The sequence below is a fragment of the Rhynchophorus ferrugineus genome, unplaced genomic scaffold (assembly GCF_030347505.1).
Source record: "Rhynchophorus ferrugineus isolate W39M unplaced genomic scaffold, kcgeb_rfMv2 rfM4, whole genome shotgun sequence".
Classification (NCBI taxonomy): Eukaryota; Metazoa; Arthropoda; class Insecta; order Coleoptera; family Curculionidae; genus Rhynchophorus; species Rhynchophorus ferrugineus.
Window position 1 is genome coordinate 8823279 of NW_027472583.1, and position 24245 is coordinate 8847523.

General features: G+C 33.1%; 1 protein-coding gene across 1 annotated transcript in view; it reads right to left on the minus strand.

Annotated features, from left to right (window-relative positions):
- side-II (sidestep II transmembrane protein) overlaps window positions 1–24245 on the minus strand; it is a 161054-nt gene that overhangs the window by 47135 nt on the left and 89674 nt on the right. The window contains exons 3-4 of the mRNA XM_076403955.1: window positions 8382–8590; window positions 2080–2394 (exon numbers count right to left, since the gene is read on the minus strand). Of these exons, the coding sequence (XP_076260070.1) occupies window positions 2080–2394; window positions 8382–8590 (524 nt within the window). The remainder of the gene's footprint in view (window positions 1–2079; window positions 2395–8381; window positions 8591–24245) is intronic.

The window sequence follows — 24245 nt, forward strand, 5'->3', positions numbered from 1 at the left end:
CGCTAAACCATCTTTAGTAACTTAGTAAACTTTTTTCTTTCTTTTTTGTATCACGGTCTTCATCAGTCTGTCTTAGCAATAAACCACGGTATTGTCCTACTTCTTCTCTGTTTGGTTTTAATAAATAAAACGATGAAAGAGTATGAGTTATGAAAGAGTTTCCATCGGGAGCGTAGCTGCCATCTTTCTATGTGAATTTGGTGGTGACACAAGTCTGTTACTCTCTTTAGCGTCAAGTGCTGTTGTTTCATTTGCATATCTTAGGCTTTATTGACTAGCTATACTATCTCTTGCTTGGCACGTATTTGTTGCTTATGGCTTGGAGAATATGGAACATGTTCCATAGAGCTTTGCTCTGAAATTTTATAAAATGTGTTGTTAATGCTTACTGTACCCCACAGTTGATGTAGGTCTAAGTCGGGTTAATTATTATTTTGTAAACCATCATTTTCACCAAAAATTAAGAGAGGTTGACCGAGAAGTATTGATGCTACGCTATATGGCCTGAACCTTGCTCCATCTAATTGCAATTTGTTCTATTGTTCGAAAAATTCTATTAATAGTCTACAGTTTATATAAAAAAAGTGGCAATAGGTCACCAATAAAAACGGCCCCTATATCATTGGTTACTGTTTGAAATTTATATTATTGAAAATTATATTTATATTAGGTTTGAACAACATATTTTTTTTTAAAGTGTTAAAGCTACCTTACATGAAAAAACTAGGGACTAGTTTTAAAATTTTTAGATTATTATCATAAATTCCACAAAACTTTTCACTTATTATCATTAAAGTACAAATTAAAAAGGAACAATTATATAAGCTTCTTCGTTTATATTACGAATGTTTCTGAAAATTCTCTGTTTCGAAAAATCTCTTTGAAATTTCGAGGGCATATTTCTTTCTTTGTGTACAGAAACTTACTCTTTTCGTTATTATGCTACAAAATACTATGGTAGCTTCCAGCGCTCGAGTCGCAAAATTGTTTAAGATGTTTTAAGTTAGCCTGTTCGGAGTTTTTCATGATTATGTCAGAGCTAATTTACTGAAAAAATGTTCGCTCTTAACGAAAACACAGTGGGAGCTTAGGCAAGTGTTTTTATTGTTATATGAAGTTAACTTCATTTAAAAGGGTGCTTATTTTTGAGTGACAGAATTTTAAATTGTAATAGAACATATACGAATTAAGTTTACGTTTTTGTGTTTCGGGATGGTGATAGGATATTTATGTTTTGAGAATAATTTCCGATATGTGTGTATGTAGACATGTATCAGACTGTAGCCGGCTTGAGAAATAAAGTGGTCGGGGTGACAGGATGGTCCTCTTACTGCGCCCAACAGTCGAGGTTCGAATCCCACCCGGGCATGATGTTTATGTTTCTGACTGTTTGGCAGGTTACTGGCCTACCAATCTGGGTAAAACCCGATGTTTCCTGAGATGGTAGACCCAGTTACTAAATAATCCAAGATATAAATGTATTTGGCAAATTCTTTGAGAACTGTTATTAAGAAAAATTTGGCAATATTTTTAATATACAGATAGAAAAAAAGTATAAATGATGGATGTAAACGTTATTTTGAAGCTTCCTTGATCTTTTCAATATAATTAGGCAATACTGCTGAATAATTAATATATATATATATATATATATATATATATATATATATATATATATATATATATATATATATATATATATATATATATATATATAGAAAAATATTATTCGAAAAACCAAATGATGGTTGTTAGTATTTGAGTGTTGAAATATATCTCAAAGAAAAACAATATATATGAACCTAATTTTACTAATGTAAAAACAAGTGATACCAACAATACATAAGATCGAAGTAAATTGGTTTAAACAGTTTTTATAAGAATATGTTTTAATGACTTGTGTACTAGTTAGGCAGTATTAGTTAAATTAATTTTTTTCAATTTTAATAACTATAAATATATTGTTGCATCAACGATAATAATACCCATATTTTTGATATTTAGTTAAATATTTAACTGTAAGGAAGAAATTGTTGCCTTGACAACCTCGTATATATACACTCAAAACAATAGACTTACGGTGAAGGTCCAACAAAACCACCGCTTCCTTCGGTTCGGTCAGCTTCGTATTCTGCGCTTGACACATAAATATCGCGTCCAGATCCTTCCTGGAGACTGACGGCCAGGTGAGCCTGTTCTCTATAACGTCGCCGGCATTGTGCTCGTATTCATCATCCACGACGATACCGTTCACGAGCCATCGAACGGTGGGCTGCGGATGGCCGCCGACCACTCGGCAGGTGAGCGTAACGTCGTCGCCCACTTCGTGCGGTCCTTCCGTGCCATTTAGGTGTCGTCCGAACTTGTCCAGGATAATCGGTGCTTCAGGTGGAACTGAAAAGTAAACATATAAACTTTTTCAATAATAATGTTTATTTCAGTCAATATCGATAAATATCATATATCGCTAGTGTACAAAAATTAATTACTAATTGCTTGCAATTTTTTACGAATACGAAGTATAAATGTAAAAAAACTGTTGAGCTCGGTGCTTTTGATATTTCTCTATATGAAATAACAGTCTACCATTTAGTATTATTGAATTGTTCAGCGTACACTGTTCCTAATCAAGGAACGCTCAATTTTTTTTTATTTTCAACATTCATTACCTATGTTGCTTGATTTTAAGAAATCTGCTGCCAAATGACATCAAATATCTCTAGAAACTTATGGTAATGCTGCTCTATTATATCGCAATTGTCGGTTTTCGTTACAATGATTTAATAGTAGCGATTTTGATGACAATGACAAAGAACGTCTTAGAAGACCAAAAAAAGTTCAAAGACAATGAATCGTAAAACTTATTAGGCGAAAATCCAGCCGAAACTTTGAAACAATCATTAGACAGCTTCATTTTTTTTGCTAGTCTCCTAGAACGTCGACAATCTGCCCGTGGGCAATAAGTATTTTTATATGATTTCAGTTATATAATATAACCATCCTGACATGTAGAAGATCACTTTAGTAAGTGATCTGCTGTACAACATAAAATCCAAATCTTATTCTAGATACTATTCTAACTTATTTTAAAGTCAATCCTAACTTATTCTAAAAACTATTCTAGCTTATTCTAGAGATTATTAAATCTCATTCCATGTTCCTATTAATTAGTTCGTATGGTAGTTTGTGTTTGAGCCTATGCATTACACTATCATCGTGCACATTTAACTTTCTGTTTGTTATGCACTAATAGTCTTTCGGAGTACTTCGCACTAACACTCCGAATTCCACACACAATATTATTCTGGAACCTCTGGAAGGCAGCTTAATGAATTGAATACAGTTCATCTTAAAATAAATGTACAGTTATTACACTGGCAGTAGTTCGTACTCTAGTACTTCTGTAATATCCAGGATATTTCTAAGAGTTTAACTATTTTGATTTATTTTTTATATATAACTATAAGATCTATTATCTCTTTAGTTCATCACCTTAATTTAGTTGGCGCATTAATTTATTACAACTATCTTGCTTCATTCATTTTTAACTTCTATTACAATTTGTAATAATTTCAACATGTAGCATTTTTGTTTTTATTATTTGATATTTTGGGATAAGTTAGTTGAAATATCTTTTACACAAATAAATAGGAACGTGCCACATCGTTAGAATAAAAAATGTTATCCTAGTATATTTTTGCTCATTTAAATCAGCTTCGTTGGTTACTATAATTAATCGCTTTTGTATTGTTTATATTTTATAGGAATCAGTTCATTTTGTTTGAATATGTAATAAGTCATTTTGATTTTAGTATATGACATATACGAGTTTCATCCGTTTTAACATACTGATGTAGGTTTTCTGTAGAACTATTGTTCTTCTTATTCTAGTAGAATCCACTATTAAATCATATGAAAATTTGTGTAATGATAGATATCAGACCAATACTTATTATTAATATTTTCTAAATTGATGTGATTTTAGTTGACAAATTTAAGTAATAAAATATGTTAATTAACAGAATATCGATTTACGAAAAGGAGTTTAAATTAAAAAGTTCGCAAACAACCTCTCCAAAAAGTCTCGGCTTGGCTCAATCGCGGAATATCTGACAGCGGAATGAAAGTGAGAATCGTACACAGACCAATTATGGTGGAAAATGACGGCAAACGGGGAGAAGCCGTCTGGAAACAAATGGTCCGCCCGAAATCAGTTTTTCGACGCTAATTCGCGAGCATACATTGAGCTATCATCCGAAAGTTCGAGGCTATTAAAGTAAACTTTCCGAAGAACATCGAGGGAGAAAATGATGGGGGCTATATTATATCATTAAACTTTAACAAGAATAAATTGCGCTCGCAACCAGGAGGGAACATCCCGGCCGAAATGGTTTTGTGTAAAATATCCGGTACCCGGTTATTAGGCCGATGTTTTTATTCGATATTAGCGGAGGCCGTGGAAACTGACCCTTATTACCTTTAAAAATTTACAAAACCCGCACGCTAATGAGTGAATGAGATAGACACGCATCTTGTTTTACTCATTTGACATTACGTTTTAGATTGTTCAATCAACAATTCTCTGTCACATAAAGCACTCTCTATATTCGTCATATTCGTTCACAATATTTTAATTTATCATAATTCATAAGAATATGATCAACATTTCATTTGTAACTTTCAATTATTTAGGGAACTTGGTGAATGAGAAATGGATCAACAAATATCTAATTTTGCTCATTTGACATCATATTGTATATTGCTCAATATGTTCTGTCAAGTGACACACCCTCTATATTCCCCATATTACTTCACAACATTTTAATTTTTCATATATTATATGACCAATGTTTCACCTAAATCCTTCAATTAATTAGAGAACTTAGCGTATGAGATCGGAATCCGTCAACATTTTGTTTTACTCATTTAATATAACATTGGGAAATGCATAGTGATGTATTAATATCGTACTCGCCTTGCTTGTGTATTAAGGCAACTACCACAGAATAGTAGTAATACATTAAAGTGTAAATTAAGATTGTACTAAGCATATCTAATCTAAGTTGTAATTAACAAAAAATAATTGACATAATATATGAGATTGTTTAATAAAATCTGTTAAGGGAAGAAATCACAACATTCCTCATTTTCCTTCGCGACATTTTAGTTTTTCATAATTCATAGAAATATGATAAACATTTAATTTGTTTATTTACATTATTTAGGTAACCTAATAAAGCAGATGGGGACCAACAGATATGTTATTTTGCTAATTTAACATCCTATGTAAGTAAAACTCTCTGAACATTCGTCGTATTTATTCATGTTTTAATTTTTCATAATCCATAAGAATATTATGAAAATTTTTTTCGAGTATTTCAATTAATTACAGAATAATATTTCAGATTGTTCAATAAGTTTTGTCAAACGAAGCACTATTAATATTAGTCATATTAATTCGCAACATTTTAATTTTTCATAATATATAGGAATATGATCAACACTTTATTTTTATTTTTCATTTAATTAGTAAACTTCATGAATGGATTGTAGATCGACAAGTATCGTATATTCCACACTTGATATCATATTTTAGACTGCTCAATACATTCTGTTAAGTAAAACGGTAAAACGATCTCAAAATTCGTCATATTCGTTCACATTTTAATTTCCTATAATTCATAAATATATCGCAAACATTTGATTTTGATCTGTCAATCAAATAGTGAATTTAATGAATGAGACGCGGATCGACAATAATATTGTTTTACTCATCTGACATCCTATTTTAGATGGTTCAATAAATTCTGCCAAATAAAATGCTCTTGATATTCGTCATATATCTCACATTTTTACTTTTCATAATTTATAAGAGTATGAGCAACATTTCTTTTGGTTTATCTTTGTAAATTGATCTCTATCAATTGCTATATAAATCATGATATCTTCATTTGAATATAAATCTTTATGCAAAACATTCATAGTTAGTTGCAGTCGTTTCATTTTCTGGCTTCACCATGTAAGTGAATTTATAACTCACGTGGGTTGAATATACAATAGTAAATATGCAGTGATATGATGGTAAATTTGCCCCTGGTCATATCCATTTAATAAAATGGAAATCTTGACGGAAACCGAGAGTTGAACGAACGAAACGAGACGCTCGGAGCTTGAACTTGTCTTGTCGGACAACGTAATCCAACCCGATGCGCGGGAATTAATGAGGGGGGTAAGGGCGGACGGGCGACCTCTCGCTCGCGGCCTTTATTTCGCCATTACCGACACCTCCATCCTCCTCCACCTCCCGAAACTGGAACTATTTTAACAATTGATAGATGCGTTTCATTAGGCCAAGCTCCAACATCCACCGCAGCCAGATGGGGTTCGCACGTGGTCCGCCAGATTTAAGCGGTGACCGCTCGGTATCGGCGGCCTGGGGAATCGGGGGGGTTGGGGGCAACTGTCGATCCTCCACCCGCCCATTATTTATATCGGCGGGATTATTTAGTTTAATTAATAACAAAGGATTGCGTTTTCGTTTACAAGTTTATTCTGAGCTGGACGATAAATCAAAACGGTGCGGGGGGATGTGGGTGGTGGGATGGGGCGACAGCGGCTCGGCGTCAGTCAATGCCGTTATCCGTCCACCCGCCTCGACCTCCCACTCATCCCCGCCCCTCTCCCCCCGGCCGGGAATGGGATTAGGGCGCGGAGAAGGGACCGTACGGGGTATTATTTATGGAGGAGGATCGAGTTTCGGGATTGTAGTAATTGGCCCGGCGTAGTACCGTTTTGTTCGCGGGCCGGAGAAGAGATTGTTTTGAATTCGGGCGGGGAATGCAGGTGGATACTTGGGGCTTAGTAGTTTTGGAGACGGCATCGACTCTGTTATCAATCATGGTTCTTCGACGGTGATGATTAAGAACAAGGGATTTGCGTCGACACGGGCCCATTTGTATTTGTATCTCTGAAATGCCCAGCAGATGTCTGGCGAGGGGACCTTTCACCTAATGTTGTCACAGTGGAAATATTTTGAAGTAATTTCGTAATTATTTGGCTATAACTGTTAGGTTATAATGTCGCTTACTTGCTTATAAGTCTCCAAATACTTCCTGTCATATCGACTAACTCACAATTTGTCTTCACAGTGACTTCAAACTATACTTATTTAATACTTATTTAATAAGTTAATTGAAAAATCCACTGCCTACTATAGCAAAACACATTTTTTTGGCGAAATTACTTTTTTTATACAACATAATTCCCTTTAAGGGTCCTCCAACTTTTCGATATCATTTTTGTAGCACGATTGGTCCTTTGTTTCAAAATATACCTCAGTTTCGGCGATCATCTCTTCATTCGACGAACATTTCTTCCCTGCGAGCATTTTTTGAGATCTTAGAACAGGAAATAGTCGCTGGGAGCCAGATCTGGACAATATGGTGGATCAGGAGGCAATTCGAAGCTCAATTCATGGATTTTTGCCATCGTTTTCACTGACTTGTGACAAGGTGCATTTTCTTGGCGAAGCTGCACTTTCTTTTTCTTCAAAAGCGATCTTTTTTCGTCGATTTCGTTCTTCAAACGGTCCAATAACACTATATAATAACACTGAAAATTATTCTATGCGCATTCCAAAAACGCCATAACCTTGCCAGTCGACTGTTTCGTTTTCCCAGCCTTTGAAGCGGGTTCATCGTGTGTAGTCCACTCGGATGACTGCTGATTGGAATTCGGAGTGAAATAATGGAGCCATGTTTCTTCCATTATCAAATGTTGATGCAAAACTTGGGTTTATTACGCTTGATCATCTTGAAACACCGCTCCGAGTCATCAACCCATCATTGTTTTTGGTCAAAAGTGAACTCGCGCGGCACTCAATTTGCATAGAGATTTTTCATATGATATCTTTAGAGTGTCTGCTATTTTATTTAATTTCAATTTATGGTAATTCAAAATCATTTTGTGAAATTTTTAAATGTTTTCGTCGGTAACAACCTCTTTTGAACGTCCACTGCGTTAAGCGTCTTCGGTGCTTATTTCACCACGTCCATAAACTTGGCATACCAATCCTTGATGGTTGGTTTTCCTGGGACAGTATCCGGAAACTCAGCATCGAGGCAAGTTTTTGCTTCAACAGCCGAAATTCCTTTTTATCCATTAATTTCATTTTATCCAAGTTGATTCACTCAAAATGCTATAATTCACAAACTAATGATCCGAAAGCTGTGAAATTTATACACGAATCTTTTGAGGGTTATGGCTAACTAAAAAAAACATATGGATTTAATTCTAGTAGCGCCATCTATGTTTCAGGCCGGGGACTTTTCAATTAACCTCTTATTTTAAAATTTTTTCGCTATATTGATAATGATACTTACCAATAACTGTGAGGTTGTAACGAACACTTCTTGTTTGGGCGTTCCTGAAGTCTACCCGGCATCTATAGACGCCTTCGTCGTGACGTTTTACATCTTCGATGACAAGTTGGGCAGGTTCGGATACCGTTCTGAAGTAAGCCCTGGTTCCAAAGACTTCCGGAGCGGACCAATGTCGGGCTTGGGATAATGGTTTTCCTCTGACGTCAAAACTGGAAATAAAACGATTTTTGATGTCATATTTTATTAACTGTCAATTTTTTCATTGACTTAAAAGGTTTTTCAGTAGAATAAAAATCGCAATATTGATTTAGTTTGATGTCTGGTGAAGAAATAGAAAAAGAAGTTCTTTCTTAGGGACTGCTACTAATTGATATGGTTCTGGAGACGTAGTATATCGTTCTATTAAAGATAATTCTAAAGGTTGTTAATATTTGTCTGTAAATTTTAGCGGTACTGGCCTCTAATTAATTGCAGGTTTTATTAGTAAATGAATTTCTTAACAAAGCAGTAACAGAATATTGCAGGTAATAAATACGTTAGTTTGTGCATCAAGAGTTAAAATTGATATTGCATAGAATATTAATAGATTTAAAATAGTTATTTAGAATTATAATATCAACGCATGGAGCGTAAAACAAAGTATAAAGCAATGGATAAACGAAAGCCATATAAGTCAAACTAAAGCAATCGAAGAGAGAAATAAATAAGCAAAGAACAATGCTATTTTATTTAAAAATTTAACTAAAGAAATCATCCTGGTGTATTTATTGTTTTTGGAACATATATTTTAGGTGTGAAATATGAATGGAAATGTACAGGATTTAAAATGAAACTAATAATTTGCATAGATGGAACATATAGGACAAATATAATAAATTATGAATTATTTGTAAATATTTTAAAACATCGATATATATATTAAGGTGTTTAATGATTAATGCAATAAGATAGGTAACATTTTATTCTTTGAACCTTGAATCAATTATTTTAATTTTTTACTTTATACAAGTAAGTTTTGGAAAATTAATAGTTAATTTAATGATTGTAATTATATTCCTGTAACACATATTTCTAAATTGAAAAAAATAAATTATGTAATTGTGTTCGTCATTGTTTTAATATACATGTTAAAGTCTAATATCAACATTTGTTTTGTTGTTTTCATATTACATACTTATGTTCATAACATAAAAGTAAAGAAAGATCGTGTAACTTATATTTGATACTCTGCAGTTGTTACAGTTTTGAAAATATTCTCATTTACGATACTATGTTATAATATTCAGTGGCGTGGTAATTTACATGTATTATATATATATATATATATATATATATATATATATATATATATATATATATATATATCGAATACATTTCCGATTTTATATTGAAAATACTGTGAAAACAACTTTTAGCATCATATCATTTTCAAATTAGTCCTTTTACTTTATTGTGAGAGAAACATGATTAATTTAATAAATTGTGGTCGATTTTTTTTGTACCTGGGTTTCAATTGCGTATTTTAATTACAAGTAATTCAAATACTGCTATAATACAATAGTAGAAAATCCAACCTGGATGTTTTGTAGTGATGATTTTGTAAGTAGTGTGTCTGCCGAGGTCCTTGGTTCGGAGCCAATATTAAGCAGTTGGTCCAGTCCAGATAAACCTTAATTTGTTAATAAGGGGGAAGGAATAAAAACCTAAGAATTATAGATTTAATATGAGATTTCGACAAAATAAAAAATATATAGAGGTTTTTATATGGATTTAATATCGATGTCTGAGATATCACGCCATATTCCCAGAAAAAAGCTGCGTAAAATCAATAGATCCATGTATCCCGTAAAAAATAAATGTTCCCGTCTTGACCGAGATACCACCTGTTAAAAATTAATAACTCCCCGAAGGAGCGATGGCCGCCGGAGACGCAATCGACAACGAAAACAATCCGTTCTCGGCTAACATCTATATCTACGTGATCGACGAGCCGGCCGGAGATGCCGATGTTTGCTTTGTACTTGACTGTATTTCTTTCGATACCGTTTTAGATTTACTGCCTCCAGTCTGCAGGCGGGTCCTTTACAAACACTGAATCAGCTGCAGCCCCTTCTAAAGGGTCCTTCTTATCCCCGACGAATCGATGCGAGATTTATAGTTATTGGATATACTTATTTCGGTATAAATTCTGTTCTCGGTCTCGTTTTATCTTTCTCGTTTTCTCCCTCTCTCTCTCGGACAAAAAGAAATTCTGATTAGAAATAACACGGTTAAGGATTCGGCAGAATATCCGGTTTTGATTTTTTTTCGGGCTCTGAGCTAATCCTATTTAACTGGGGATTAGGGGGGATATATTTTTTTAATACCTTAAATATAGTACAATATACAATTATATTTTTCTTTGCAAATGTTCCTTTGTCATGAAGATTTATTGCTGCTACTGAATATGTATATCTTCTCAGTGTTTTTTGTCAATTTACAAATTAATTCATATTTATGGTATATACTTAGGTGCAAAATCAGGACTGTATGGCGAATAACCCATTAGTTTAATATTTTGGTGACTCAAAATTGTTGAAAATTCTCATTCAGATATTGTCAGCAAATGGCGATCTTTATTAAAACGACTTAATTGTGCACAAAGTACAGGAGTAAAGGCAATATAAAAAAAATTAATTAGGCGTTGCTTGTTCTATGAAAAATAAATAGAAATGAAAAGCAAAAATAAAACTTTTTAGATTTCTGCTTTTATTATAGATAGGATCTAAATTAAGTACCTATAAGGAATAAAGAAGAAAAGGAGGTTATGAAATCACAATTTTCACAATGTAGATTTTTACTTTAAAATATAAACCAAAAACAATGTACAACTGTAAAATATGTTACTAGTTGTCAGATTAGATATTGTTTTTTGATATATTTTGAAAGAATTTTATAGAAATGTCAACTAGCTATTTTTGAATATACCCCTATAATAAATAAACCTGCTTTGTGCGCCCTCAAGTACGAACAACACCTAGTTACAACTTTGCACTCTAAGACTGTGTGTTCTGTGAATATACTTCAGTTGATAAAAACTCTGCTTCACCTAACACTTGCTGAACATCCGATATCAATGGGTGTCATAAAAACATAAATTGCTTGTTATACATGTGATATTAAAAAAGTTCTTTGATGACAAAATAATTAAGTTTCAGTTTAAATGTCTTTTTTCATTGTAAATCGCAATTTCTTCGGTATTATGGTTATTCGCCGTCGTGCAAGTCTTTTGCTAAAATAAATATAAAACTTTTACATCTGTGGACTATATGCACGTAGTTCTAGACTTATCTTGTACAGGCTTTTATACTATTACCTTTATAAACGACCTCAATTCCGAATTATTTATAAATATTTTTGTCGTAAAATACATAATAATTAGAATTTGATTTAATTATTATATTATTTGCGGAATTGTTTATTGCGGTGTAATAGTCGTTGATATTAAAAGTAGGTGTTAAAAGAAAATTATTGGTATAATATTGGTTCCCTTTTAATATATCGTCGATTAAAAATTATACGCATATTTGGATTTGCTAGTTGATGTAATCTAATTATTTTGTTCCAGTATTTCTCTCTATAATGAAAATAAATGAAATTGCTATCGCAATATTATCTACGTAGTGCTCTAATTAAACTGAATGTGAAAATATATCAAAGATACTGAGTTCAAATACTATTGGTTATTAGTCCTTTTTTTCCTTATAAAATGGTCATTTATTAATAGAACATGCATTTTATCACTATATTGAAATTTTATAATAATCAAGTTATACTGCATTAATCCGAACTACTGGTAATTAGAAGGTATTATCTGTCTGTCGAGTATATTGAGTGCGGTTGAACTTTCCATTAGAACTGGCCGAGAGTTGTCATGTATATGTTTGTAACAGTATTTGATGGGCTTCCAGATAATATTTTTTAAGTTAAACAATGAAAATAATGAATGTCGATATTGCAATTTTGGCATTCTATGATTATCGTCTGTACACAAAATGGAAAATTGTTACTATATGTAACAGCATTTTTATCAATAGATACCGCTGATCAAAATATATGCAAACATCTACTATTTAAATAATTTTACTCTCGCTTTCGAATATAAACAAAATACAATTTCGTAAATAAAACTAAAGTAAAATAATAAAAATAAATAAATCGAAGAATAAATAAAGTTCGTTGAGTCTTTGGAAACAATTTTAATAGATTTAATGTTTCGAATCGAAACTTTTGCCAGTGTTTAAAAATAACTTTAGTTTAGGGAACAGGAAGACTCAGGAAGCAATATTCGAAGGTTAATATATAATTATTGAGAAGTCAATAATGGCAGTTTTAATAGCGTTTTCCGTAATAAGCGTTTGCCAGCTGTTTTTGTGGATGTATCAAAATAGGACTTAATAGCGATATCAATTTATTATTTTAATCGGAACGTATTTTGTCTTTTTTATTTACCGGTAACTGTATTTTGTTATTTTCGTTTATTCATATTTAGCCCCGGGGAACATTAAAAAGTTTCACTAACAGTAACAAATTCGGTATTTATTAATTTTATCCGTCATATTAATCACCAATGATGTATTTTTCCATTGCTTATTTCGCCACTTTGTGGTAAGTTATCCGGTTGAGATGCGACATTTATTTTATAGATCAGGAAAAGAAAATATCTAAAGACGACATCCATGTGTTAGTTGTCCTAATAACATAAATTATAAATATGAGAGAATATGGAGAGGTATTTAAAGAACAACGTCATCTTCGATCAAGCTGATTTACTAATATATTTCAATGAAGTTAATCTAGTTTGCGAAGAAATTTTTATATTTTAAATTCAAATGTCACTCGTATTTTGTGATTTTTTATTATAAATATAATAATTTATCTTTATAAATAAAACACATTCATAAGCTACATTATGTATAATTGGTAGTATATTTTGATTGTAAAAATAAAATGAAACACTGACTGAAAAATTCTATTGGAATTGATGATAAAACTAGGGGTACTAGTGATTTTATTGTCGATCTAGTAATTCATTAACTTAATTATGTTTTCGCTGTAAAAGTATAATAATCATTGCATAATATTTAGAAAAAAATTGCATTGCATTAAGTATAGATATTTATATATTATGTACTGTGTTTATCATTAGCTGATGTTATTTGATTTAGTTTCCTGAAAAACCTATCAAATTTTAAATTTAGTGAAATTGTTTAAAAAAAAGTTTGGATCAACTGGTATTTTCAGTCAATTCGCGTGGTAGCTATTTTTCCTCCAATATCATGTTATGTTTGCGTTTGTTAATAGTTAATTTATTAACTGTTAGGCTTTCTGGAAGTTTTGAGAGTTTATGCTGGGTATTCGAAATGTATTGGTCTTACTGAATTTTTATTTGTTCTGCCTTCATTTTCATCAATAGATATGTAAAATCATAATAAAAAGGTAACAAAGTTTTCGTTTCTTCTGACCAAACCATCATTATTTAGGCACTGGAGAACCTTAACATTCATGTGCTAATAGAGTTCTGTTCATGTTTCTACATTCAGATTCTTATACAGATTGTCATTACGAATGTATCATAGAGCATCAACAATATCTCGCAGTGTATCATTTTGGAATTTTTCTATTATATATTTATTGCTTTGGCTGGTAAAAACCCCAGAGTTGAATGCAATAATTCTATATTGGTTTCAAGCTAAATCTTATAATATACTGACAGGGCTGAATATCTACCCGACAAAGAGTATATTTTTTATATATCACCTTAAGTTCTTCACATTTTTTTCTTAATATGTGGCTTCCACCTGTGTTTAACATAAAGGTTATGCCAAGATACTTGACTATACTTTGACACGGTACTACTTGCTGATTTATATATACTGAGTTGTGCTTGAGTGTTTTGTTGGTGAACTCAGTAAGAACTAATTTATTTTGATACAGCATTTTTGTGTCCAACATTGTATTTTGGCAGTAGACTTTAACAATTTCTCGGTTCATTTAGTGTTATTATCTGCAGTTGCTAGGATTGCAATGTCATCTGAAAATGTAGCAACAACATATTCAATCAGTCAGAAGGATCAGCGAACTTATCAGTAGAACTCAGCTTATATTCAAAGCAATGACACATATGTTAGTCCCAAATGGTCTATCGCAGAATAAGTACTTTGTAATTTTGAAACCGTAGCAAATTATGATAAACAAAAATAAACATCTTATTAGTGTTTATTTAGTAGAATGCTATAATACATAACAGTAACAGTAAATAAAAGTTTTAGGTTTCGAAATTATTTTTCTATAAGTTTAAATCCAAATAAAAAAAAAACAATCCACATGTGAATAAATATTCTTAAAACAATATCGATACGGAGCTATCCCGCTCAATAGGAAAACGATTTTAATTCCGATATCCCGGTATAAAAGGACGTTCTCTCTGTCGTCCGTACAATAAAAGAAACAGGCCGAACGGCGGGTGATAGAGGGAGGGGGGCTTAACTGGGGAGCAAAGAGGAGGCGGGCATGGAACAGCAGCGGAGGAACATCGGCACGAACACAGGCTCGAGCCCGTCGCCCGCGGTCCCCCCGGCCTCCCGAAACAAGGGACAAAAGCCGGCCATATCAGTAAAACCGAATGCAAATTGGAGCCATATCAGCCGGCATACAACAATGCCGTAGCGAAGGGCCCCCCCAAATAAAATATTGCCAATTTTAGCAGCCACCTCCATTCCGTGGAGCGGAACAATGCAACTATCGAGGCTCGTATTTGTTAAGGAGCCAGTTTAGAGTCCCAGATCTCCCATCACACCGCCGCCTCCCTCCTCCGGCTCCCCCGTATCGCACTTTATCCTCCACGCGGTGACATTCAACAATAAGGACTAGTTATTCATGTGGTGGTCAAAATTAGTTGAGAGTTAAATAGAACGCTCCTTGGCTACGTATATAAAGACAATATAGTAAGTACTACTTTAGGGAAAGAATAACCATCGGTTATCGTTTTATTCAAATTAATATTCCACAGTAATAAAAAGCTATAGTCTATCTAAAGTAGCAGTGAACTTATATCATCTCAATTTATGACGTCAAAACCGTGCAAAGGTTCTGCATTTAACGTAGATATAACAGCTCAATTGAAAAGTCCCCGGCCTACAATAGTAAAACGCATTTTTTTTGGCAAAATTACTTTTTCTTATTCAACATAATTCTCTTCAAGGGTGATGCACTGATTATAGCCACCCTCTAACTTTTCGATACCATTTTTGTAGTACGATTTGTCCATGGATTACCTGTTTATTCGATGAAAATTTCTCCCCAGTGAGCATTCTTTTGCGATCTGAGAACAGGAAATAGTCCCTGGGAGCCAGATCTGGAGAATACTGTGGATGAGGAAGGAATTTGAAGCTCAATTCACGGATTTATGTTATAGTTTTTACTGACTTGTGACACTTCAAATGGGTCCAATGACGTTTTATATTATTCAATGTTGACGGCCCTTCCTTTTTCAAGGTAGTTAATGAAAATAAAATCAAATAAAATGAATCAAAGCCGGGGAATTTTCTGTTGACCTGTTATAATAACATTCTAATATAAATAAAATAATGAAACAAAAATGTTATAAAATATATTTTGTTTAAACATTATAGTACATCAAATGCGTATAATATCGAAGGACTTTTATTACAGTCACAATATTTGTAGGTTAGAGTTATTTTATTACAGTCACAATATTTGTAGGTTAGAGTTATTTTATTACATCTACATTGAACTCTTTTCTTAACTACCTATCGTATACCCTCGATGTCCATTTAATTAACAATTGTACATCCATGTAATGTATTTTATTTTCATTAGAGAACATATTAGTTTTTTTTAGTTCTTGTTTCCTTCATTGCCGTGTTTTCTTGTTAAATCATTCTGATATCACTGTATTTCTCCTTAATTTATTCTGTTGCTAACTGTGTACATTATACTTGATTGATTTTATTTCAGATTTAATCCCTGCAATCTCTCTAATGTATTTGCCATATCTGCAAAATAATTAGTACTAATTTTCTCCTCATAAATTCTAACCTCATTCTCATGTATATTCTGGAACAATTAGACACATATCTATGACCAGAAAGCTTTCATACCATACAATATACATTTATCCTAGATTAATTACATACTTATATTGTTATTGATTGTTTTCATTCTCTTTATAATGTATTGTGAGCTTCGTATTGCCACCATTGAGCTATAACCACTCATATCCAGAAAGTTTATTGACTTACTGTCGCATTCTGAGCCACTATTCAATTTCCAGTGTCTAACATTAGTTCACAGTTCAAGCATTTATCAATTTCTTCTTCTGTGTGTTTGATGGAGTTCACCCAAACCTAAGAGTGTAGACAATTTTTTTAACATATCTATCATTTTAACATATTTAACAACAGTTCTTGCCTGTATATCATTTTTGATCTACAAATCTACTGTAGTAATTCTTTACTACATCCCATAACAATTTGATTTGAATAAATATACAGTGATAGGGATGAAGACGTTACACTCAGTGAGCATATTGTTCAGCCATCACAGTAGATATTTTATCACGTTTATTTTCAGAAAGATATATTACATAAAGTACAATTAAACATTTCATATATATTTACCAAGTGATAATTGGAAATATTCCTCATTAATTCCATCCTGTTCGAAGTTATTGATTAGACGCTTAATGTGTGTTTGATTGACTATTTATTTTGTCTCAGTATTTTCAATCAGAGTAATCACAAATATGCGGGCTGATTCGGTTACATGTTCGAACGCATTAGGCAGTATTGTATCTCTTTTTAACTGGAGTAAAACGAGAAGGAATATACTGTTTGGTATTACAAAGAATTTATAAATTCTAATATGCAATACATTATACATTTTAATGACGTGATTTCACTGCTTCTTTGAATAGACTGAACATTCTTAACGTATTGGCTTTCGGATTGGTGTAGAAAGTACTCGATGAACTTTATAAGTAGATTTTTGGAAAACAGTCAACAAAAGTCATGAATGTCGAACATATTTTAAATGTACAAGTGTCACTAATAAATTTAACAATTCGATACGGTTGTTTAACAGTTTGTGTTAATATTTCGCAGTTTTACCAATAGATACCTTTGATTAAAATACATGCTAATAATTAAAAGCGTTTTGCTTAACTTTATAGTTCTAGCTTTTTACATTGTAGCTTTTGTATTTTGAATTTTGCGGGTGGAGTAGGGCTTAGCATTTATGAATTTCGATGAAGATGTTTTTTCGCTTGCTTCTAATATTTCCGCCTCTAAACTGAATGTTGGGAGCTAAACGTATTCCATTAAAATCTAAATACGACGAATCAGATATAATTCAATAAAAGTTTATCGGATTTACCGTGGAACGGCACCCGAAAAAAAAAATTCGTCCAATTCCCCGGGACCATCGCCGAGCAAAACAAAATAATTACGTCCTTTATCAAACATTCTTTCTCGTATTTATTTCCTTCTGTATACCGAAAACTCCACAAAATACCTGCAAAATAGTTGTGATTTATACGACCAATTCGGCCCCGGCAACTTCTAAGGTCAAAACTTCCAACTCGCAGAAACTTCGACAAATGCCGAAACAAATCCCGAAGAATTAAGAAGGCGAAACTTTGGACTGCAGACGACTTTCCTCCATTGTTTCTCCATCCTAATTAATAAGCGCCCTTTATTGTATGTCTGGGCTGAACGGTGAGGATGACGGGGCGAAGGGGGGTTGGCGGGGGGTAGCCGGGAGGGAGTTCGGAGACGGCACTGCCTTGAATGCGGCGCCGATAGTTGCATTGTTTTACTTTCGAAGCCTCCGAAGTTGAGCTGATAGCAGTTCATTTTTCAATTTATATTTTTGTACGTATACCTGCAGAAAACTATATAAACGGATGACTATTGTCTTTAGTTATTCTAAACAAATGCAGCATCTTCATCATATATTTAATTTTTAGAAACATTTTTAAGAATTTATATTTTAAATAATACAAATGAATTTCGAATGAATTCGTTAGTCTCGCTAAAACTCCAGAAAACGACTGGACCGATTTGGATAATTTGGATTTTGAAATATTTGTGGGAGCTCAAGGTAGGCTTCCATGGTGATAAAATATAGAATAATTGCGAGGAAAATAGTAAAAACAATGTTTCTCCCATACAAAGTGCAACTTTCACCGGCATTGTTGTAGGATGTTGTGAATATTGTAGGTTTATGGTTGAATTTTCAAAAAATGTTGACTACTAAACTACTGGCCACTATTATCACACCACTATCAGAATATACTAGTTACTAAAACTTGTTTTCGTAGTATTTTCAATATAGCATCAGAGGTATATTAGATGTATAACATTAATTAAAATAATAAATGCCTGTATATTAAAATATCACTTATATTATTGTCTCAAGAAATAATATTCCTTTTATTATATTATAAGAGAAACATAAATAATATAATATATTGTGGCCGAATTTCGAACATAGGGCGATCACTGATAACAATTAATTTATCCTCTAGCAATGTTAGGATACATTGTTTAACAAATACCTCCAGATTTGGCACATGCACACTATCCGGCAGTGAAAACTATAGAAAAGAATACACCCTATGGCCTTCTTTTTATAATGGCTTTAGATTCTTTTTGAGTCGATCGGTTCAGTCGATCAAGTCAAAACAACAAAAAATCTAGAATATTTATATATTGTGTTACATTAATAATTCTCTAGTAATAATAATTAAATTGTTGTGTTATTCTTGGTGGTTTAACATACATTGCTTTTCAAATATGGAAGAACAAGAGCAAGTGCAAAATGCAAGGTTAAATTTTTAAAAATTATAGAATCCAAACAGCATAAGTTTTATTTATAGTGGGAGTGTTAGCTGTCAAATTTATAGCGCATCATTTTTAACGACATTGATTAATTACGACAAGAACAGAGAAAAAAATTATTCTTGTTGTGTTGGCGGTAGTCAAGTCATTAAGTGGGCTGGTCCATTAAAATTGGTGGCAAAAATTGTAGTAACTGGTAATAATTAGACATGTATTTTAAACATAATATATTTTAGTAGTGATTTAAGTATTATTTTATAGCTAAAATGCAGCTAGAATTTGTTGAAAGTAAAAGTCTAAGAATTTGAAATTCAGAGAATCAGAGAAGAATTTAGACAGCATTTGCTAAGATATAAGTAAAGTGTACAGTGATACTATGATATAATTAAATTTGCTAACAAAAGGACGCCTAGATTAATTAAACCAAATATAAAACTACTAACGATATCCAAATAATCTAATGAGAAGAAAAATACAATATTGTTTTGTAAAAATAACGATGTATTCACTAATATTTTTTTCAGTTTAAATATACGATCATCCGTTTGTTTTAGGCTAGTAAATTTAGAATATGTCAATTCATTGATAGGGTTTGTGGACAGTAGCGGTCATAGTTGATAATATTTGGGGATTTTTAAAAGAATATCACTGCTTTCATATATAGTGGTGGATTTTTCATTTGGTTTCAACTATATTGGCTGGCTTTGATCTAAACGATTTTGGTCTTTTTTACGGTAATGTTTATTTATAAGGTTCTTGGAATTTAAATGGTGTTTTTATAAAAATAGAAAGGCATATAGAAATTATTTTTATTATATCATTTTATTCAATAATTGTTTAAATAAAATGTGTTATTTCACCTTGAGATTTATAAAAAGAACTCCCGAGAAACGGCTTAAATATAATTTCGTAAAACGATCTATTGTCGAAGTGTTTCGAGAGTTTTAGAGAGAGCTCGCTGGATCGATTGATAGTCGAACGGTTCGCTACGGAATGCAATTAGGCGGAAACAGTTTACCGAAGATTTGTTTGTCTCTATTACGAAAATCTTGTTAATAAACGTACCCGTGTTTCTCACTCGCCGGCCTCGGGCGATATCAGGAACAGCCGCCGGCTCCGTTGATGATTTGAAACGGCGCCCGTGGGATTTTAATATCTTTGTCGGCAGTGGCATTATGGCTAATTGCTTTGTCAGGTCGATTATTGTATCGCTCATTATTTCGATATGGATTTGATTTGTTTTCGATGCGTCTCTGAAGTATTAACAGCTAGTAACAAGAGTTAATTTTTTATTTCTGATATTTATTAATTATTAATAATAAGTTAGGGTCAATTGAACATTGATTCTTTAGTCAATTTTTTTTAAATTTATTTATTTGCTAGCAGACTGGACAAACGCTTTTCTGTCTTACCTATGAATATTCAATTCAAACTGGAATAAATAATTTAAAGAAACTTCAAAAACATGATGTTTAATGCAATGATTTTTAAGCACAACATTATTAGTTCATTTTTTTGGGCTCAAAATAGGTCAATTGAAATGTACCCGGTACAATTAAATCCATATGTTTTTAGTTAGCCCTAACCCTCAGAAGATGCTTGTATAAATTTGACAGCTGTTGGTTTATTAGTTTGTGAATTATAGCATTTTGAGTGAAGCAACTTTTGTTAATGTGAAAAAAAAATGGATAAAAAGGAATTTCGCGTGTTGATAAAATATTGCTTTTTGAAGGGAAAAATACAGTTGAAGAAAAAACTTGGTTTGATGCCGAGTTTTCGCATACTGTCCCAGGAAAATATACCATCAAGGATTGGTATGCTAAATTTAGACGTGGTGAAATGAGCACCGAAGACGGTGAACGCAGTGGACGCCCAAAAGAGGTTGTTACCGACGAAAACATTTAAAAAATCCACAAAATGATATTGACGTGATGATTGACGTGATTCACGAATATTTGGGGCTGAGAAGGCTCTGTGCAAAGTGGGTGTCGCGCGAGCTCACTTTTGACCAAAAACAACGACGAGTTGATGATTCGGAGCAGTGTTTGAAGATGATCAAGCGTAATAACCCCGAGTTTTTGCGTCGATGTGTGACAACGGATGAATCATGGCTTCACCATTTCACTCCGAAGTCCAATCGACAGTCATCCAAGTGGTACTGCACACGATGAACCAGCTACAAAAGAACTTAATAAAACTTAAATTTAATTAATTCTTCTTTCCGTAAGAACTTTTGGAAATCGGAAATGTCGTTTTTAAGTTCGAACACGTATACGAATGAGTCTGCGAAAGTCGTTGGTTGTCATATGTCAGCAAGAGTCCTCAAAATATTATAAAAACTACATGTTATAAACCGAAAACGTTGTTTTAACACTTTGCTTGTTTTGATACTGTGCAAGAAAATCGCTATGTTGAAACTGTTTGAAATGGAATTTCGTGTTAATTCGTATGCTGGTAATTCCCCTCTCCTATATTCAATCTTCTTATCATTTATCCAACATTAAAAATCCAACATCTGGAAACAGCCTATCTTTCGTCCAGTCTTGAAATTCGTTTCCTTCGAACTATTTTGGTTCTCCAGTTTATTTCTTTTATTGCCATCAAGAATGATCATAATCATCGTCGAAACCAAAACCAATTGAGATATGATGAAGCAGCATCATCGTATGTTTCAAAAAGTACCCGTTCTTCGGCAGTATATTTCTTTCAATCAAATATTAGAAGTAATGAATGTCAAAACAGCAGTTTTGATTCATGGGACGCTTGTCATTTGTATGTTATAAATCGAATAATACAACAGTACCAAAAGGAGAACTGTTATCTTACGTAGAAAAATGTTAAAATCATCTAATTTTAAGAGCTAGTTTAGGTTGATAATCAAAATACATACAAGAAATACATAATTATCAAAATAAACCAACATATTTTTACACATAATTTGTGTCCAACATAAATAAAAACAAGAAAAGGGCAAGTAAAAAAAGCGAACATCTAAAATTCACTATCGGACTATTTGAATCCGACGCCTACGGAATGCAAGAAGGTTAGTAATGGGGTCGGACGCTGATGGGACAGACGCGTCAGCGCGCAAACATTTCGTGTTCCCGACGATGGAGGTGAAACAGAGAGAAAAAACCGGCGCGTACAAACATTAAATTTAAATGTTTTATGTCGGGCGAGGTACGTGTCATCTCGGCGAGCGAGCAAACCAGGTGCGATCCCGTCGCCTCGGCATGGAGGACGCCCGCGGATCCCTTATGGGTCGCCTCCTCAGACGAATCGGCCGACGAAAGAACGTGCAACGAATCGGTTGGGCTCAGAAGATCAAAGCGAGTGGCGTTTTAGATGTCGCGACGCCGACACGTCGAATGGAAGTGCCACTTGACGTATCACGCTGGCGTCTTATGGCGTCGCGATGCTCCGATAAAGCTGTTTGACGGCAATAATTAGGTGTACCCTTGAATTAGGCTTTAATTTTTATGAATATTAAATTCGACTATGGGCTCCATTAACAAGTATAGTCCGTTAACTAAGAGAGCGGAACTGAAACGGACTAAAATCCGTTCCTTTCGAATTTTTAACAGTTTCTGCCGATTGCCAACTGAAGGGATATTTATTGAGGAATATTCGAAGTCCTAAGCGGCTCTAATAGCAGCTTATTGGTTAGGAACTATTTCTTTATCCTCTCTTCTTGAGCACCAGCTATGGATTAATTAAGATGAAGAAAAGGAAGTGGTAACTTGTTGAATTGTTGACTTAATCTTATTCTAATGTAGTGAAATCCTTGTGTCACATACACGTTTAGCCTTAAATTAGATACTAATAAAATATATTATTATCCAAAGAATCCTTCCTTAGCGCAGAAAATGTTTTTTAAAGAAATCAATGATAAACTTGAAGGAATCTCTTATGGGCTCATATATAAAGTTTTCGGACAGGAAAAACTATAACGAAAACTAAAAAAGTGAACTCACGTCATCTGAGTTGGTGACGTCAAAAAGTCGCAATGTTGTCGCGTCAACTCTTAGTTCACTTTGGTTTTGACATACAACAATACTCTAATTCTAATTCTAATTCAAATAAAATTGAAAGAAAAACACTGCTATCAAATATAATTAATCTTAACATTATAGTACATCTAATGCATATATTACCGAAGGTCACTTGATGACTTCGAGCCCGTCTGCTCACTGTTAGTTTTGTCACCGTGCCCCTATTTTAGTCTACCTCATACTGAACGACTGTCCACGGCTGACACAGGTTGGATCTAAGTACGGGCTGTAAAATTTCAGAAATGCCTCAATAGGAGAAAATACAGACAGACTCCTAGGATTTCTACGAGAAATCGATATTCTCCATAGGATTTGGCCTATGCTAAGTTAAGTCTTAATGACCAAACAATCATTACCACTTCGGTATGGGTGCTGATGTGTGGCGTCTGGATGGAACCTTTATTTTGTTATGGTTGTGTTTGTAGTCCAGTATTTGTGTTCATTCTTAAATTGTATATACTTTTAGGCGCAGTATTTGTGTTAGTAGTTTTATTTATCTATATATACACTTTATGTCTGTCGCCGTGCCTTATATATCAATATTGTACTATTGTATTCTCGCGAAATGACGACATTCGTCCAAGCGATTAAAAAATATACTTGTAAAGTTGTAATAGTTTGTAGATCAGAGTTGTGTTTTATTATATTTCTATTGAACTCTTTTCCACACAACCTGTGTTAGGAGTTCTAGGCGCGTTTTTTACGTCGTGGTATTCCTTGGAGGCCTAATCCATCCATTTTTTAGCAATTGTGTATTCAATGTGATTCTAAAACTAATTTACAACTTGCGGTAGGCAATATATTGAACATCTTGATGACGTGAGTTCACTGTTATTTTGAATATACTATATATTCTTTGCATGATAGTTAGAAAAACGGTTAACAATGTTGAACAATGTTTAAGGTTGTTT